General features: G+C 44.5%; 1 protein-coding gene across 1 annotated transcript in view; it reads left to right on the top strand.

The window, feature by feature from the left end:
- LOC145409512 (lysosome membrane protein 2-like) overlaps positions 1–14,733 on the top strand; it is a 45,370-nt gene extending 30,637 nt beyond the window's left edge. The window contains exons 2-3 of the mRNA XM_080279904.1: positions 13,548–14,319; positions 14,371–14,733. Of these exons, the coding sequence (XP_080136030.1) occupies positions 13,548–14,319; positions 14,371–14,733 (1,135 nt within the window). The remainder of the gene's footprint in view (positions 1–13,547; positions 14,320–14,370) is intronic.
- Positions 14,734–19,350: the final 4,617 nt, after the last annotated feature.

The following is a 19,350-nucleotide window of genomic DNA, read 5'->3' as shown; positions in this document are numbered from 1 at the left end:
ATACCAAACCATTCACCCTCATATATTCCACTACCTGCCTCTGTGTGTGTGTGTGTGTGTGTGTGTGTGTGTGTGTGTGACATGCAACCTTGGTTTACTTGTTGTCGCCCTTCTCTCTTCTTCCTCTCCCCCTTCTGCTATCTCCTCCTCCTTCCTCTCTCCCTTCCCTTCCTCCTCCCAACTCCACACCCTAACCAGTTTTCGTCAGTGTCCCTACCTTCCTCCCCTCCCTTCATCCCTCTCTCTCCTTCTTTCCTCCCTTCCTTGCTCCTCACTTCCTCGCCTCCTAACCCTTTCATGGTCGTGACAGCTAACGTAGTGTTTGTTGTTACTGTTGTTGTGGTTGTGTTTGTTGTTGCTGTGCCTGTTGTTGTTGTTGTTGTCGTGGTGGTGGTGGTCCCAGGCTCATCTAGATATGATCCCGGTGGACTGTAGGCTGAAGTTGCCTTTCTCCCGCATTCCACCATCCCCCCTTCGACATTTGTGTAACCGGGCAGTGGAGGAATCTGGTTACGTCGGTGCCATCACGTGAAGGCGTCCCTCTCCAGCAACAGAATGATAAAGAAAGTGGGTAAATAAAAAGTCATGAAAGCCCCACGTAATTGTGTAATCAGACTGCATCCGGTTTTAGCATACTCACCAACCTCTTCTTAAGTCCCCTCCCCCATCCCATGTCCCGCCATATTATTTCTATGCCACCCATAAACCATCCCTTCTCATGTCCCACTTTCACATACACGTATCCACCTATATCCTCTCATTACCTCTATTTCCCCAACTAGATCCTCACCATCTACCCCCTCCCCAGCATCCTTCCCCACTCCGTCATCCCAGGTCCCCCTATATCCTTACCCATGCTCTCATTCACACAGCATCTCTTTCTTATGCTCCTCTTTCACATATACGTCTCCACCTATATCCTTTCATTGCCCCCCTTTGTCTCCATCCAGATCCTCATCTCTGATCCCCCCTCATCAGCATCCTACCCCTCTTCTCCCCTCCCAAGTTCCCCCATATCGCTCATCGATGCATCTGTTGTTCTGTATGCCCTCTCACGCCCCTCCTTGCCGCGCTTACATCTCTACCAACTACCCCTCTCACGCCCCTCTATATCCCGCTTACATCTCTACCAACTACCCCTCTCACGCCCCTCTATTTCTACTTATATCTCTACCAACTACCCCTCTCACGCCCCTCTATTTCTACTTATATCTCTACCAACTACCCCTCTCACGCCCCTCTATATCCCGCTTACACCTCTACCAACTACCCCTCTCAGGCCCCTGTCACTGTTTCAGGTCCCTGCATAATATCTTCATCGATGCTTTCACTCACATAACTCCCCTTCTCATAACCCTCTTCTACATAGAGGTACCCAACTACTGTGTATCCTTTCATTTCCCCCTATGTCCATACCCAGATCCCCTCCCAAGTCCACTGTTACTTCCCATCTCACCCTCTCTCGCAAACTAGACCATATCCTACCAGTAAAGGAAAACATACAGCAAGAGGCCAAATGGTTCTCTTGAGAATGTTTGTTCCAGAGAAGACTGTGACTATAAGATTCTTTGTGTTGAAAATAATGATAGAAAGGCCAGAAGGCTCCAACCTCACCCACCAAACGCTCCAACCGAAGCCGAAGGAAAAAAGTGAAAATGATCGCCGTGCACTTTAGAAAATGCCAGGAAACTTTCAGAGAAAAGAATGAAAGAAGAAACTGAATTCTAAATTTACTTAGCCTGTCTCCTCTCAAGTTCTTCTCTCCCCACCCCCACTCCCTTACCCCCAACCAACTTCCCTTCCTCCTTCTCCCCCTTAAGTGTGTGTGTGTGTGTGTGTGTGTGTGTGTGTGTGTGTGTGTGTGTGTGTGTGTGTGTGTGTGTGTGTTGATGTGCTCTTTGGCCAGGAAGTGTGACCCGGGCATGTTGGTGACCTTTGACCCCTGGTTCCTGTTTCTCTCTCATCTTTCGCTGCCTCCTTTAATTTGCTTCCTGTTAAACTCAACTCACAATGCCTTAACCCTTCATCTCGTCGCATATATATAATGTACATCTATATACCTGTCTATCTGTCTATCTATAAATTAATCAGGCAGTCAACCTATCTGTCTCAGTCAATCTATATATCTATCTTTCCATCTGTCTGTGTCTGTTTGTATGTCTATCTATCTACCTATCTGTCTATCTGCCTGTATCCGTCTATCTATCTGTTTGTCTGCCTGTATCTGTTTATCTATCTATCGGTTAGAGAGAGAGAGAGAGAGAGAGAGAGAGAGAGAGAGAGAGAGAGAGAGAAAGAGAGAATACAGGATCGTTAGTTGTCCAAGCATATGTGCCGGCAGCTGCGTGGGTCTGTAAAATCCGGACTGCTTAATACGTCTAAGGAACAGTTTTTTTTTTTTTAATGTGGGGTTGGACGAAGGCATCATTAACCCTTCCACATGTTGGTGAATCTCCCAAACTAAATAGAACATGTAAAAGCATCAAGACTAAACTAAATAAATCATGTACAGGCGTCAAGACTAAACTAAATAAATCGTGTACAGGCGTCAAGAAAAAACTAAATAAATCCATCAGACACATGTGGGTTGAGTCTGGGGCAAGGGCAGTTACACCACACCTTCTCTCCTCCCTCCATCCCTCACCTCACTTGCCTCTCCTCCCTCCATCCCTCACCTCACTTGCCTCTCTCTCCTCCCTCCATCCCTCACCTCACCTCCCTCCCTCTCCTCTCTCCATCCCTCATCTCACCTCCCTCTCCTCCCTCCATCCCTCATCTCACCTCCCTCTCTCTCCTCCCTCCATCCCTCATCTCACCTCCCTCTCTCTCCTCCCTCCATCCCTCACCTCACCTCCCTCTCTCTCCTCCCTCCATCCCTCATCTAACCTCCCTCTCCTCCCTCCATCCTTTATCTCACCTCCCTCTCTCTCCTCCTTCCATCCCTCATCTCACCTCCCTCTTTCTTCTCCCTCCATCCCTCATCTCACCTCCCTCTTTCTTCTCCCTCCATCCCTCATCTCACCTCCCTCTTTCTCCTCCCTCCATCCCTCATCTCACCTCCCTCTCTCTCCTCCCTCCATCCCTCACCTCACCTCCCTCTCTCTCCTCCCTCCATCCCTCATCTCACCTCCCTCTCTCTCCTCCCTCCATCCCTCACCTCACCTCCCTCTCTCTCCTCCCTCCATCCCTCATCTCACCTCCCTCTCTCTCCTCCCTCCATCCCTCATCTCACCTCCCTCTCTCTCCTCCCTCCATCCCTCATCTCACCTCCCTCTCTCTCCTCCCTCCATCCCTCATCTCACCTCCCTCTCTCTCCTCCCTCCATCCCTCATCTCACCTCCTTCTCTCTCCTTTTTCCAACCCCCACCCCACCGCCCTCTCTCTCCCTTTCTCTCTCTCTCCGTCTCTCTTTATCTCTTTTTTTTTTTTTTTTTTTTTTTTTTGTCCCAGCCATACCCCGAGTCTTTCTTCACCTTTTCTGTGTGTGTGTGTGTGTGTGTGTGTGTGTGTGTGTGTGTGTGTGTGTGTGTGTGTGTGTGTGTGTGTGTGTCAGTACATCATGGGGCATCTCATATGTACAGTATACAACTTTCAACCTGTCCCTTACTTCTACTGCTACCTGACCATCCCACCTTCCCGTCCATCTATCCATCCTTCTGTCTATCTATCTATCAACTGAGCTGAGGGGGACTAGGGATCTTTGTCACGTGGAAACAAATCATTCTAGTAACCAAGGAGATTCAGTCCAACCACATGACTAAGGCTTATCAAATTTCATGTTCTAATGTCCCAGATCTGTCAAGTGAAAATAACCAGACTATAGAGAATCCGGATCCTCGTGCGGTTAGGAAGCTTACTAACACCTGCTCCTAAGCGATTTATTTTGCTATTACTCCTTGCCGTCCTCTTCTGTGTGGCTTAAATCCTTCTAATATCACCATGTACTGCATAAATGGCGTGCAAAACGATATTAGCCGGTCGTATCCAAAGATAAATCGGTAAGGAAGAGGTGTTAGGGAGCTTCCTTAATCGCCGGGAATACAAGCCGAGTAGACCGCGGCCTCCACCTCAAGAGAAAGCGGTGTGGTCTTTTAAAAGGCTTAGACGTTATTGCCTTGGCCTTTGGTTCATCATCATCATCATAACCGTGTTCTCTTGTTTGTATATCCATCTATCTATCTGTCGATCTATCTATCTATCTGTCTGTTTACCTATCTGTTTGTCTGCCTGTCTATCTATCTATCTGTCTACGTGTCTGTCAATCTATTTGGCACCACCACCACCATCACCACAGTGTTCCTTTGTACAACTATCCATCTCTCTCTCTCTCTCTCTCTCTCTCTCTCTCTCTCTCTCATTATCCACCCACCTGTCTACCTACCTGTATATCCATTCAGGCCACGTTGCGGTAGACTAATATACATAAGGTGACCGCGACCTCCACCTTAATGAAAGTGATGTGGTCCATTGAGAATTTTTGCAGGCTAACACTTGGACGACGAAAGGTCATTATTGGACTATTGAAACCCATCGGAGGCAGCAACAGTATAATTTCTTTCTTTCTTTTTTTCTGTTGTCATTATAGGGTCAACATTTTGAGAGAAGTCAAAAGTATGGAGTGGCAGAGTATTTTCTTTTATCATCATCACCATCATAACTCTGATCCCTCTTACGGTTACGGATCGTCATGTCTATGGCCACACACACACACACACACACACACACACACACACACACACACACACACACACACACACACACACGTTGTAAATAAGAATACGTGTGTGTGTGTGTGTGTGTGTGTGTGTGTGTGTGTGTGTGTGTGTGTGTGTGTGTGTGCGTGTGTGTGTGTGTGTGTGTGTGTGTGTGTGTGTGTGTGTGTGTGTGTGTGTGTGTGTGTGTGTGTGTGTGTGCACATATTCCATATTCCTCAGGCAAAAGGCGCACATCTGAGTCACTGTTTTTCGTGTACTATGATTACAAACTTATTTGATATAAACATTAATTAGTCTCATAGCAAGTTTTCATTGTTAATTTTGTTTTCCTCTTCTCAGGTGAGTGGTAGTCCCGTCTTGCTTGCGAGAACGTAAGTAGAAAAACAAACTATGAGAAGAACATTAGAACAAAGCATAAGAAGAGTAATCCATAAAAATGAACAGATGAACAGAACTTCTCTCTATGATAATGTGCAGCAGAACTCTCAGATTATTATAATTACTTATTGGTACGACCTGCTTCGTGTATGTTGATTTCAGTACGGTTTACATGATGATGATGATGATGAAAGATCGCATAGGGCACATGCTGTCTCTAACCCCTCCCCTTATCACTCCCCCATCTTCTCCTCCTACTCCTCCTCCTCCTCGTCTCCTTTCCCCGTCCACCCTTGTCTTCGCCAGTGTCTTAGGGCATGGCAGGATGGGGTGTGTCCTGTAGCCTGAGTAATAATGTCCGGTCTGATGAGATTTCTTGACCATTGTTGGTAAATCCTTAAGGGTATCACGTCATTGCTGTCCTTAACCACTTCCATTTGGTGACTTATCTATGGTTGATTCGTTGCATTTTCTTCTTAAGTCATTCAGCTTTACATCTCTAGCCGGTTTGCTCTCACAGTTAGAATACTAAGCCCTGGTCACATGAAATTCTGTGAACCTTAATTATGTGATAGGAATGTGTCTCCTTGGTTCCTAGTCAAACTTATTCCCCAATTTTGACAACACCTGGCCTTCAACTGAGCTGAAAGGGGTTAGGCGTCTTTGGCAGGAGAAAACAAACAGACTATGGTACGGACAGAAGTGAAGGGGTTAATGAAGGCTGTCTCTAACCCCTCCAGCTCGAAAAGTTTTTCCTAAGCTGAATATAATCGTCTGGATGTGGCTTTCATTAATTCCTTGACTGTGGAGGTCTGCCTAGAATTAAATATAATTGTATAATGGTAGCAGGCGTTCAAGATTTATTACGTCGTTGTGTTAAACTTAAGCGGATGCAGCAATGTAATTGTATAAGTTGAAAACAGCTTGGGTTACCAGTTGTAGTGATTGTGTGTGTGTGTGTGTGTGTGTGTGTGTGTGTGTGTGTGTGTGTGTGTGTGTGTGTGTGTGTGTGTGTGTAACTTTGTATGTTGAAAACAGCTTGAGTTACCAGTGATTCTTTGTGACGATGGGTGTTGGGTCTTTGTATGTGTAACTTTGTATGTTGAAAACAGCTTGGGTTACCAGTTGTGTAGTGATTGTTTGTGAAGATGGATGTTGGGTCTTTGTTTTGCGTGCATGCGTGTGTGTGTGTGTGTGTGTGTGTGTGTGTGTGTGTGTGTGTGTGTGTGTGTGTGTGTGTGTGTGTGTGTGTCCAAAGTCCTCCTGTGTTTTCAAACAATCATTGAGTATAAACAACTTAAGATACTGAGATGCTTTTTTTTTCTTTTTACTTATGCAACTAATCCAGTTAAATAACTGAAGGGAGGCAGGTGAAGTATTAGGCTGGGTAGGCCCACGGTAAGGAGGAAGGTAGGAGGGGAGAAACATTGAGTGGTAGGGAAAGAGGAGGTAGGGACGGAGGGCAGGAGGGAGGGAGGCAGAAAGAGGGTAGGGAAGGAAGGAGGGGTAAAAGGAGTGAGAAAGGACGGGAGGTACGGAAGGGAGGGAGGGAGGGGATGAGTGTGATCATGCTGACATGAGTGTGATCATGCTGACATCAGAAAACTTAGTCACCAAACTGTGTTGAAATCGTGTCCCCTCACCACTGCTTATGGATTAAAACAAAATATATTACTAAGCTGAGAGAGGCATAGTAGGGTGCTGTGGCCATAGATGATCCTCTTTAATATATCTCCTATTCTACTTGTCTCTCTTCTGTTCTACTTATCACTTTCCTGGTTAATATTCCGAAACTGAGAGAGGCTTGATTTGTTTCTGTACCCATAGACAATTCATGTATATGATGCATCTGGGAGGAAAGTGACGGACATGCCCCAAATGTGAAATAGACAGAGGAATACTAGACCAATTTTCGTCCTTAGATGTACACTACCATTTCTTTTTTGATATAATATAGAACAAATAAAAATTATTATTAATGCACTAAGTCAAAGTTTTCGACTTAAGGGTTGCGTCTCGCGGTAAAGATAATGTTAAGGTACCAGTATAAGTTACAAAATAAATCGCTAAAGAAGAGGTGCTGCAAATCTTCCTATACTGTCTAAAGTACAACCTATAATCCAAGCAAGCAAGAGAGTGGCCAGGTGAAGGTGAAAGAACTATAGGTGTGAGAGAGTGGGCAGGTGTGAGAGGGAAATCGCCAATTATGCTGGTAAAGAGTCCAGGCCAGATAGTGGTGAACGATGGTGGTGAACGAATATGGTGATAGTGGTACTTGTGGTAGTGGTGATGACAGTGTGGTAGTGGTGGTAGTTGTCCTTGTTGTGGCAGTAGAGGTACAGTATTTTGTAGTAGTGATGGTGGCTGTAGGCAGATTATGGTAGTGGTGGTAGTGGCAGTGGTAGTTGTGGGAAAGGGAAGCTGACACATAGCTGAGTGAGGCTATGTGTCAGACGGTACTGCTGATAACACGATAAACATGACGCTGTGTGTGTGTGTGTGTGTGTGTGTGTGTGTGTGTGTGTGTGTGTGTGTGTGTGTGTGTGTGTGTGTGTGTGCTGATAAAACACTAAACAGGAGCTGACGTGTACGTGTTAAGTGGGACCTATGTCAGCTTATGCCTCCCTGCAGACGTGAGAGAGAGAGAGAGAGAGAGAGAGAGAGAGAGTATGAGGAGGTAAGAAAGAAGAGGAGAGAGGAGGAAGGAGGAGGCAAGGAAGGAGTAGAGATGAGGAGATAGGGAAGGAAGGAGGAGGTGGAGAAGGGAGGAAGGAGGGAGGGGAAGGTAGGGGAGGAAAGGGGGAGGGGAGAATTAGGCTGAAATAAGCGAAGGGAATGATGATGATGATATAACCTGTGTACTCTCGGTGACTTCATACCCAAGCCTTATCACCTTATCAGTTTAATCTAATCTAATCGTAACAGTAATTCAGACACTGTAGTTCGTTCATTCTAACTTGGCAATGGAATCTTCGTCCTCTTGTAGCTGTATTTCCCACGCCACACTGGCACTTCTTCGTGACTAGATCCATATACTTTAAGTCTTTCACCTTAACTTGGTCCAGATTTTCGTCCTTTTGCAGCTTAATTCCCATAGCCCAGTGGCAGAATAAGACAATACTACGGCTTTACTGTATATCCTTTCCATAGCACTTCTTCGTGACTAGTAAAATAATTAAGTGATGTTTTTACAGCTCAGTGACAGAATAAGACAATAGTACGGCTCTACATCTTTGCCACAGCACTTCATCGTGACTGGCATCGTATTTTAGTGTTAATATTTTGTTACAGCTCAGCATTCAAGATGGAGGGATGGCAGTGTTAGGCCAAGGTAACCCCCCTCATGATGAGAACCAGTCTAAAGCCAGTACCAACTAACAAACACCAGACGATTTTCTTCAGTTGAAAGTGGGTTATAGGAGCCTGAGAGTGTTAATTCTGTGACCATCCTTGTGAGGGTCTGTTCTTTGCAACTGTCATAGGCTAAGTTGACGTAAAAATAGTGTAGATAAGATAGGGTGAACAAAGAGTGATTATGTGCTCTCTCTCTCTCTCTCTCTCTCTCTCTCTCTCTCTCTCTCTCTCTCTTCTTTCCCTCCAATTTACCTTTCCCTCCCTCCCACCTTCCCCCCTTCTCTGACCTTCCTGTACCTTTTATCCCTATCCCCCCCTCCCCGCCCACCCTCTCTCTCTCTCTCTCTCTCTCTCTCTCTCTCTTATATATATATATATATATATATATATATATATATATATCTATATATATATATATATATATATATATATATATATATATATATATATATATATATATATATATACATATATAAAATATTTAATATATATATATATATATATATATATATATATATATATATATATATATCTATATCTATCTATCTATCTATCTATCTATATATGTACTGTATATAGTATACATGCTTATTTGTGTTTTCAGGGAGAGAGAGAGAGATGGAGGGGGGAGATCCTACTATCTCCTAACGTAGGGATAAAGTTGCTTAGAGGTGATATTTGCATACGAGAAAGTGAAGGTAGTGAGGGAGGTAGCTTACTGGAGGGTTTGGAGAGAAGGGAGAGACTGGAGGAGGATTTGGAGCATGGTCAGACCCATGGAGGTCAGACCATGGTCACACCCTTCAGACCTTTACCCCCACCCCTCTTCCCCTCCCTTCTCTCCTCCTTGCTTCCCCCTACTCTCCTCCTCCTTCTCCTCCTTTCCATCTTCTCATTTTTCCCTTCTCTCTCCTCTCCTTATTTTTTTTCTCCTCCACCTTCGTTCCTATCTCCTCCCTCTGTCTCTCCTGTCTTCTCCTCCCCCCCTCCCCCTCCCTCCCTTCCCTTCCTTTTCCCACCCATGCACTCCTTTTTCCTCCTTCATCCCATCTCTCCATTACCAATCCATCCCTTCACGTCTCCCAGCCTCTCTGCCTCTTCCATCCCTCCCTTCACGTCTCCCAGCCTCTCTGCCTCTTCCATCCCTCCCTTCACGTCTCCCAGCCTCTCTGCCTCGTCCATCCCTCCCTTCGTGTCTCCTAGCCTCCTTCCCCTTCCGTGTCCCTATTCTCTCCCATCTTCCATCCCTTTCCTTTCCTTCCTCCTCCCTCTTCCTATTTTCTCCCCCTTCCACCCCTTTCCTCTGCCTCCCCCTCCCCGTCCCCCTCCACCGTCATCCTCTCAAGTCTGCCAGGAATGCGCTCCATCACTCCTGTTTCGCCAATGGACCTTTTGTGCCCCACTCCTCTCTGTGGAAAAAGTGGGGGCAGACTACGAGACGCTTGCCCATGGTGCTCATCTCCGTTACTTAGTCCTTTGAACCTGTGGCACTTTTTTTTTTTTTTTTAGCCACGATCGTAGGATGCAAGCCCTCACTGTTACCTCCTGTCCTTGTCTTTGTTTTCCTTTGCACTCATTTATACTCCTTCGCTTAATTGTGTGTTCACTCATATACACACCTTCTCTCTAGCGATTTATCCTGCCTATTACAACTCAGTATAAATATGTGACTTGTGCCATATGTCATTTTATTCCGCCTTATCTATGTCCCTTTTATATAACCAAAGGCGTAGCTTAGGGGAAAGGATGTTAGGTAACTGAGGGGAGAGCGAAACGAGTGAAATTCTAAACTCCCCCCCCCCTCTCTCTCTCTCTCTCTCTCTCTCTCTCTCTCTCTCTCTCAGTTCTCGTTGCTGGCCGGAAATAAGTTAGATACCCGGCTATGTCAACACTGGATATCGCTGGGAATGAATAGAATTACAAGTGTAGGTGTTTAGTTGTATAAGCGACCGATCATTGTTGACACATTGGAAATATAACGATTTTCTTTGTATTTTACCTTGACCATGATCCCTAACCCCCTCCAGCTCAGTTTAAATGCAGGTGTAGTCATACTGGAGGGCTAATTTGACTAGTAACCAAGGAGATTCACCTCTACCTCATAACTCAGGTCGATCGAAGTTCATGCAGTCCCGATCTCGCATTAGCATAGTCTGCCAAATAAAAAAAAAAAAAAAAAGAAAAGAAAAACAAAAAAATAAAATATAAGCATCTCTTGTTTACTCTTTGGGTATGGCTTTTATATATGAGAAATTATGATAGTTGGATGGCTGGTAGAAGAAGGGAAAAGTAGAAAGTAGAGGAGGACTGTAGAAGAATGGGAGGTAAAATACAGTAGTAAAAGTAGAAGGGTAGAGGTATAAGTAGAAGACATGGGCTGAGAATTAGGTCACAAATTAGGTAGAGGAGGAGGCCTAAGAGGGGGATGTTATAGTGCCTGGTAGAAATAGAAAGTAGAAGTGGACAGTAGAAGCAGGTGTAGAAGGAGAAGAGGCAGGCTGAAGAACTAGGTGAAGGACAAGGTAGTGTAGTACGGTGAAAAGGTTGTGAAAGAGGTGATGGGCAAGGGATTCTCTTTTCACTTTAACTTGGCCTAAAACTGCCATCTCTCTATCTTGCATGCTGAGCTGTAACGATAGATTAACACTAGAATATGCTAGTCACGAAGAAGTGGTATGGGAAGCATGTAGAGCCGTAGTAGGTAATGTCCTCTGCTGCTGAGCGATGTGAAAGCCTTAACAGGACGAAAATCTCTCAGGTGAACGAATTATTATTATTATTATTATTATTATTATTATTATTATAATTACTGTTTCTTTGTCTCAAAAGCGCCAATACTTCTAAAACAGACATGGGAAACGTGAAACAGGCTGCATAAGGACGAAAATCTGTGCCAAGTTAATGTGAACAGACTATAGTAAGCCAGGTAAACAGGCCAAGTTCAATGATATAAAAAGTAGTACCGGTACCTGATCTCACTTAATATTCGACCTTGAAACTGTTTAACGCCATACTCGCCAGGACTTGGAGAGAGAGAGAGAGAGAGAGAGAGAGAGAGAGAGAGAGAGAGAGAGAGCGGGAGGGGGAGGGAAGGGGAGGATTGTGATGTGGGCTGGCTGGCTGAGCGACTGTGTGTGTGTGTGTGTGTGTGTGTGTGTGTGTGTGTGTGTGTGTGTGTGTGTGTACAGGTAGACAACCTAATGTATGTAGATATGCATGTGTGTGCGTGTGGACGTCGACTTGCTATAGTGCGCACGCGCGTATGTGTAAGTGTGTATGCATGCGTATATGTGTGTGTGTGTGTGTGTGTGTGTGTGTGTGTGTGTGTGTGTGTGTGTGTGTGTGTGTTTGTGTGTGCCTGCGCGTGTATGTGTGCGTCAAGCCCGTGTGCGTCTGTGTGTACGTGGACAGCGTTGACATAATCCTTCCCCGCATCAACTGCACAATAGAAAAATAACCCTTGTGACCCTTTTTTAGCACACACACACACACACACACACACACACACACACACACACACACACACACACACACACACACACACACACACACACACACACACACACACGTCCGCCCGCGCGCAGGCACGCACACACATATTCGTACACATGAATATACACACACTTTTAGACAAACGTATACACACATACACACTTACACATATACATGCACGTACATACAGTACATTATCTCTCTCTCTCTCTCTCTCTCTCTCTCTCTCTCTCTCTCTCTCTCTCTCTCTCTCTCTCTCTCTCCATCTTCTCGTCCCCTATCCCACCACTATCTACTAAGGAGAAAATTCACGTAACTCTTTCGTAACCTTGTTGAATTGTCTTCCTTTTCAACCACATGAGAGAGAGAGAGAGAGAGAGATTGAAGAAATAAGAATATTGCTATAATTGAAAGGCAACCTACATACGGTACACTTAGAGAGAGAGAGAGAGAGAGAGAGTGAGAGGGAGAGGAGAATTTGCTTGCACATGAAAAATTTTGGTCTCACCAATCTCGAGTTTAATAAATATTTGGAATAACAAACATATTAAACATATTAAAATTACAAAGCGCGTAGGTAAGAAAACTCTCTCTCTCTCTCTCTCTCTCTCTCTCTCTCTCTCTCTCTCTGTCAGGAAGCCACCAATCACCCACAAATCAGGCTATATACATTCTAACTATGCGCACTTAAACGTGTTACCCCATTCTAATATTCTTTTATTTTTCCCATTTTTCTTGTTTATGGTCTGTTCACTTTAATCTGGCTTGAATGTGCTCTCTCTCTCTCTCTCTCTCTCTCTCTCTCTCTCTCTCTCTCTCTCTCTCTCTCTCTCTCTCTCTCTCTCTCTATTGAATGCTAATCATAGGGAAGTGTCGGTTCAAGATAGCCACTGAGTTATTTTCTTCAGCCACTGAGGTGCGTGAATAGTGTGAGCTGCAAAGACGAAACTCTCGGCCAAGTTAAGGCAAAAGTGACAGTGTTATGGTGTACCTGTGAGGCCCTGCACAGGCACCCTTGGTATTTTTTCATTATCTCTCTCAAGCTCCTTTGACATACTCTCAGCTGAATCAAATCGTTTGGCATCAGCTGGATTGTAAGGCACGTACCCCAGTCACTGACGAGGAGCCTACAAGTGGCGGCGCAAGGTGCCCTGGATGGAGCAAAGCAACTGCAGCGTTCACCCAGGAGCCAAACCTCCTCACATTTCCCTGTGCCTCGCCATGGAAAGGACCCTGGTCCGACCATGGTGAGACGCTGTTTACCGCAAAGGGAGGCCGGATCCCATCACGGTGTATGTACTGTACTGCAGTGTATCTGTTGGACAGCGTCATAGAAGCAGGTGCTTGGCGAGATAGACCCTGGTTAAGCAACAAAACACCATGTGCCCCAGCATTTCTTCCCAATTGATCCTGTATTATATTCCCATCAGGTTCTGTTTAGGCTGCCTCAGTGTTGTCTGGCTTATCTCTCTTAGGCTCCTATAGCTCACTCACGTGGGCCTGACAACCTGATATCAGTGTTTTTGTATCTTATTTCGCAGAGGTAGACAGATAGATACATAATTGCCTAGAGACACAGACTAATACAGTATCAATCTCGTTTTGCAGGCCGGATCCAGCAAAACACAGGACCGAGTTCGACATCTATCCTGACCTTGGCGTCCCTCTTCGTGTCAAGCTTCGGATGCAGATGAACGTGATGCTGGACGGAACACAGACGCTGGAACGCGCCAGGCACTTCGATCTGGTCCTCCCCGTGTTCTGGTTCGAAGTTGGGATCGACTCGCTGCCTGGAGAAGTTGTGGGTCTTTTGAAACTGGCCCAGAATCTACCCCCTGTGGTCAAAACAACTTCTGTGACACTCTGTACGGCTCTGACGCTCATCTTCCTGCTCCTACTTCTGGCTCAGACTGTGGCTACTTGGTGTGGATGGGGGACTTCTCGTCATGCCAGGAGGCCGCTAACTCCTGAGGACTTACCCCACAACACTCACTACCGCCCTGCACCTCAACCATGGCGGTACGAAGAGCTCCCAAAGCCACCCAGACGGGGCGACTCCTTTGCGTCAAGTGGCAAAGATTCCCCAGACTCTGTTCTTCCGACCCCAGGCCTGGACATTCCGATTATCGACGACCACACGCTCCTTCCACCATATCGACGAAGGAGCAACAATGACATAGACACCATCCCCTCATCGCATGAAGGAGAAGACAGTCACGACCAGGTGCCCCCTCCATACAGTCCCAGTCCTGAACAGCGCTCACCTTCCACTGTCTCCGTAGAAATTCACACAACTGCCTCCGATGACGATATAGCAAATCTTCCCATTGACTCCGTGCCTGTTAAAACAATGTCCCTGGAACAGCAAGATTACCACCCAGTCTCGCACTACCCTCCACAAGAGACGCAAGATCCTGGAAGACAAACTCAGGCACCAGATCATCCAGTGCAGGACCTTAATCATCCTTCAGAGGAAACGCAGGAGCCAGAGCGAGTCACTCCTTCAACGCCTCCTCCCTTGCCTGGAGAACCCGTTTTGGCTCCTCTCGCGCGTGTAGAAGAGACCTCGGACTTGGACTCAGCTCCCCACACCTCCTCGCCCTCGTCTTCAGATTCCCAGGACGAACTACAGTACCCCAGGCCAGCAAACCCTACTTCTTTACCTCCATCTTCTGGTTCCCAGGATGAACATCAGCCTAGGTCCTCTCCTCCCTTAGCAACTTCCAGTCCACAAGGTTCCACTGGGAAAAACAACCAGAGTCCTTTACCTCCTCCCTTAGAATCTGACTTATGAAAATTTAGTACGTCTAAATATACTGCTTCAAATGTTATTTAAGTTTCATAGGTAACAAACATTGTAAGTGCCTGTTTTAGTATTTTAATGACTTTGATGCCCAGTGGTCTAGTGGGTTAAGGTTTTCAAGCTGGATGGGACGTGTATGGGTACAGCCAAGGGATGGTTGGAGTTTGTTGCTCACTTAATGCCACTCGGAGGTGACCTCAATTTGAATATTGGGGATGAGCAGCCTAGCCCTGGGCCCCTATTCTCATGATGAGGCAAAAATGGACTGGATGATAGGTAGATAGACAGATAAATAAAATAGATCGATCGACTGCTTTTATGGATATTGTTTAAGTTTGATAGGGACAATGACAGGTTTGAAAGTGCCTGTTTATACTGTATTAATTACTTCTATGGACTCTACTGATAATAAGTTTTAAAGGAAAATTGAAAGTGCCTTTTTTTAAATTACTTCTAACTACATGTATGGAATTTAATCTTAATAAGGACAATACTGTAATAAGTTTTAAAGTCTCCTGTTTTCACTACTTCTAATTACTAATACGGACAGTATTTATGTGTCATTAGAGAGTCTGTTAACTTCATCACTACAATCATTTATTAGTTTAGTTTATTATTTCTAGTTTATTCTTTCTACCTCCATACGATTTTATTCAGTTTTGGAGAGACTGAACTGGGGGAGTTAAAAATAGCCATCATTAACACCTTCATTGCTGAATACCTGGTACTGGAGAGGGAAGCCTTCACGTGGTGGCACATATGACAGGATGGCTCTGACGTCTGGTTATACAAACGTACCTCATTTCCCTCGCCATTTCCCAAAAGAAGGATAATAGAGTAGACTGTGGGATGAGGACAACTTCAGCCTGCAGTTCTCTTGGTTCACATTTCATTATGAACTTGGAGCTACAACTTACTTTCTTCATCCTGTCAGTCTGGTTTACTCTTGCTAGGTTTGGCTGCATCTATTTAGTTTTGGGGACCTCCATTAGTAAAGGGTGGTTACTGTGGCCCCTGCATCATCTGCGTGGGAACCTGGTGGACTGCTGGCTGAAACTGCCCTTCTCCTGCACTCCACCATCCTCCTTTGGTGAGATAGGGAGGAAACTGAGGGATGGCATATAGCCAGGCAGCAGAGTTACCTGGTTACGTCATCGTCACTTTATGAAGGCGTCCATTTCCAGCTCCAGTGAAGGCTGTGTCTGTCCCCTCGTTTCGTTTCATTTCATTTGTATAGGCCTTGAATGGCAGCTCCCCATGCTGCTTGATTTTTAGCAGCCTCTCTATTCAGTCCTTTATCCCTGAGGCCACACTCTATGGCCTCGTTCCAATATTCTGATATCCAGTTGAAAAATCCCTCCTACAGAGAATAAAAATGGCTGGAAAGAGCAAGAATGAATTTAAAATACATCACACTGAATGGGCATTAAAAAAATGAACCCTGGGCAGTAACTCTTTTCTTTTGTGATATGAGGCACAAAATTACTAATGATACTGTAATGTACTATTGTATCAGTATTTACCCAAAGTCATCCGCTGACCATCCACTGTACATCGTTATTTCAAATGTATATGGGAACTCTTCTGGTATGGGCATTCAGAAATACAGTACTTTAAGCTTGTTAGTCAGTGGACCAACTCCACGTCATGTCATTCCACCCGTTTGTGCTCAAGTGTCTAAGCTGTTCTTTGATAATGTGTACAGGTATATAGGACGTTCCAGGACTGTCTGTCAAATTTCAGGTTATTATTTTCTAGAGTAAATTGCTCTATGAACATGGATCAAACTGTTATCGGTTACAGAGCTGCAATTACTGATGTCTTTATGAGTGAAAATAGTCTTCCTCATAATTCGCTCATTCATCAGTGTTGCAGCTCAAGAATGGTTGAAAACCACTCGGCAGACATTCCCTGGTACTCCCTATTTTAAAATATGTAAGCTTTTTGTTATTTAGTGACGTAGCCAGAAAGTTGGATAGGGTTGTACTGTCCAGACTTTAAATATGCCTGGCTAAGTGCTGGAGAGAGACGCCTTCTTGTGGTGACACTGATTTTACTGAGTAGTTTCACGATCTGGCTGTACAAACGTCCCTCAGGTCCCTCCTTATCCCCCAGAAGGAGGATGGTGGACTGCAGGAGGAGGAGGACAGCTTCAGCCTGCAGTCCACTGGACTCACATTGCGGATGAACTTGAGGCTACTGCTACTACTGCTGCTACTACTACTACTACTACTACTACTACTACCACTACTACTACTACTACTACTATAACTACTATTCAGTGGCCACCCCAATTTCTGGGGGGGCTATAGTATTTTCCTTGGTCACCTCATGCTTAGACTTAGTTGCCCTGTTTACAGCATCCTAGGTGTGCTTCTGGTATCTTTTGCTATTCTGAATTTGTTCGTAGTCATAGTTGTATGACATGTAAGAATGAGTATCTATATGGATCTTTTTTTTTTTTTCTTTTTGCATAACTGTGGCATTTTTTTAAGTATTCGGAAATACGTTACCCAACAGTCAATGCTTTACTCCTCTCAGATGTTGAAAGGCTTTGTTTAACACTCCCAGGCTCACTGTCAGCTGCGTAAAGCCATCTGGTGTTAACTGCAGTAGAGTACTAAAGTTTTCCTGACCGTGAGAGGGTTAATGGCTGCTTACTGTAATGTAGGATTTCTTTACAATATTCCTGCCCTAGGTTAGTCTTGCATATTATGTTATATGGTAAATGTACGATTTACTGTAAGCAGCAGAAGGACCTTACCAATTCAGTTCTTATTACTGCAGTTGTTTTCTGTTGACTTTTTTTTCCCTCGTTGTTTTCGTCATGTTCCTTATGCCTCACCGACGTTTGTAATGACTCGAATCTTTGATAGGTTAGGTTAGGTGAAGTTGCTAGGGTAGGTTAGGTCAGGTTAAAATGTAAGGTTAGGAGTAGGTACTAAAAAGGTGACCTGACCGCCATTACACTCAAGAAGCAGCTGATACAGCGGAAGGAACATGACTAAATGCAATAGGGAAAGGAATATAGCTTGAAACATTCATTTACCACCCCAAAAATAACCAGCAAAATATAAAAGACTATCACAAAGAACTGTTTTGGTAAGGTGCGTCTGCTGCTTCAGGTACAAGAAAAACGTATGGTTAACTTTTAAGTATGGACACATGCTGCAGATAGCTTTCCTTTTTTTGTGTGTTTTTTATGTTTTACGATGATGCTGATGATGATGATGATGATGATGTAGATGTGGGAATAGTTTATAATGCCATGTGGAGAAGGAACATGGAAAATCACATTCCAATTTTACACTAATACTACTGTAGTCAAAGAAAGCTTCTCTGTTGAAGTTGTGCCATTGTTTACTTGATTTTTCACACTTTAGATTTTTTTTTTTTTAGTTCTCCAGCTGGATGTGCCACATGAGGGTTTAAATCTGAGGAATGGTTGAGGTTTATTTCACACAGAATACCACTCAAGGAAGAGGGACTGGTCTCTTTTCCCTTAAATTTGTGAACTGAGTTGTTTAGCCTCTGATCCCGATGTTCTAGCGGGGTAATAAAAGACTGGATGAGGGATGAGTGGACAGATGGGTGGTTGGAAGATTTAATGGTGTTAATAGGTGAAGTTTTGTATAGTGATATGTGTATGTTGTAGGTTGTGTATTTCTTTTTGTTATTTAGCAGTAATAACAGATACAATCTTAAACTTGTCTCCAGTAGGCATATGCTATCCAAGTTGTATGCATAGGGCCAAAACTATGTAAATAGTTTGATTCATTTCATTTTATGGTGGCATTTTTTCTGTTACTGCCAATGATTTAGACTGATAAGTGTCCGCTTAGATAAGGAGCATTTTGATTTTGAATGTACACTCATAAGCCATTGTTTCTGCCCATCCTTTACCCCTGGTTGTTGGAGAGGGATGCCTTCATGTGGTGGCACAGATATGACTGGACAGTGGAGCTGCCTGGTTATATAAATGCCCTTCAGTACCGTCTCTATATTCTTGAGGGGATGATGGTGGACTGTGCAAAAAGGGCAGTTTCAGCCTGCAGCCCACAGGGTTCGTGTCCAGGTGGTGTTAAAAGGAATTCATAGACTGGGTGTCACATCAAAGATTTTTTGTCCTGTAGTAGTTGTTCCCCCAAGCTATTCCATTTGTGAGCCCGGTGGACTGCAGGTTGATGTTGCCCTTCTATTGCAATCGACTATCCTCCTTTTGGGGGACAGAAGGATACTTGTTTGCCACTGCTTCACGATGTCCCTCTCATTTAATGTGAAACCATGCCTACAGCTTCATTTCAACCAGGGGCAGCAGCAGAGGTTGAGAAGAAACTGTGGGTTGTGAGTTTGCCTAATATAGCATTACCTTTTATAGTTTTTTGTATTTTGTAATGCCGTAAATTTAAGTTGCAATAATTTCTTCACAGCCAGTGCTAGATAATAAGATTGTACGTGTAAGAGTATTTATTAAACAGGAGAGACTTACTAACATTTAGCCTAGGCTACAGTGCATTATGTGATACAGTATTGTGTTGTTACTGTTTTATTCAGTTCAGTGTTCCTTCAGTGCCCAGTCATATGTCTTTCACTGTAGCATTTAGTCAT

The sequence above is a fragment of the Coenobita brevimanus genome, chromosome 81 (genome assembly GCF_032717465.1).
Source record: "Coenobita brevimanus isolate Jiangsu-jjx chromosome 81, ASM3271746v2, whole genome shotgun sequence".
Lineage (NCBI taxonomy): Eukaryota > Metazoa > Arthropoda > Malacostraca > Decapoda > Coenobitidae > Coenobita > Coenobita brevimanus.
The sequence above is the reverse complement of the archived record's forward strand: the minus strand, read 5'-3'. Positions and strand labels throughout refer to the sequence as shown.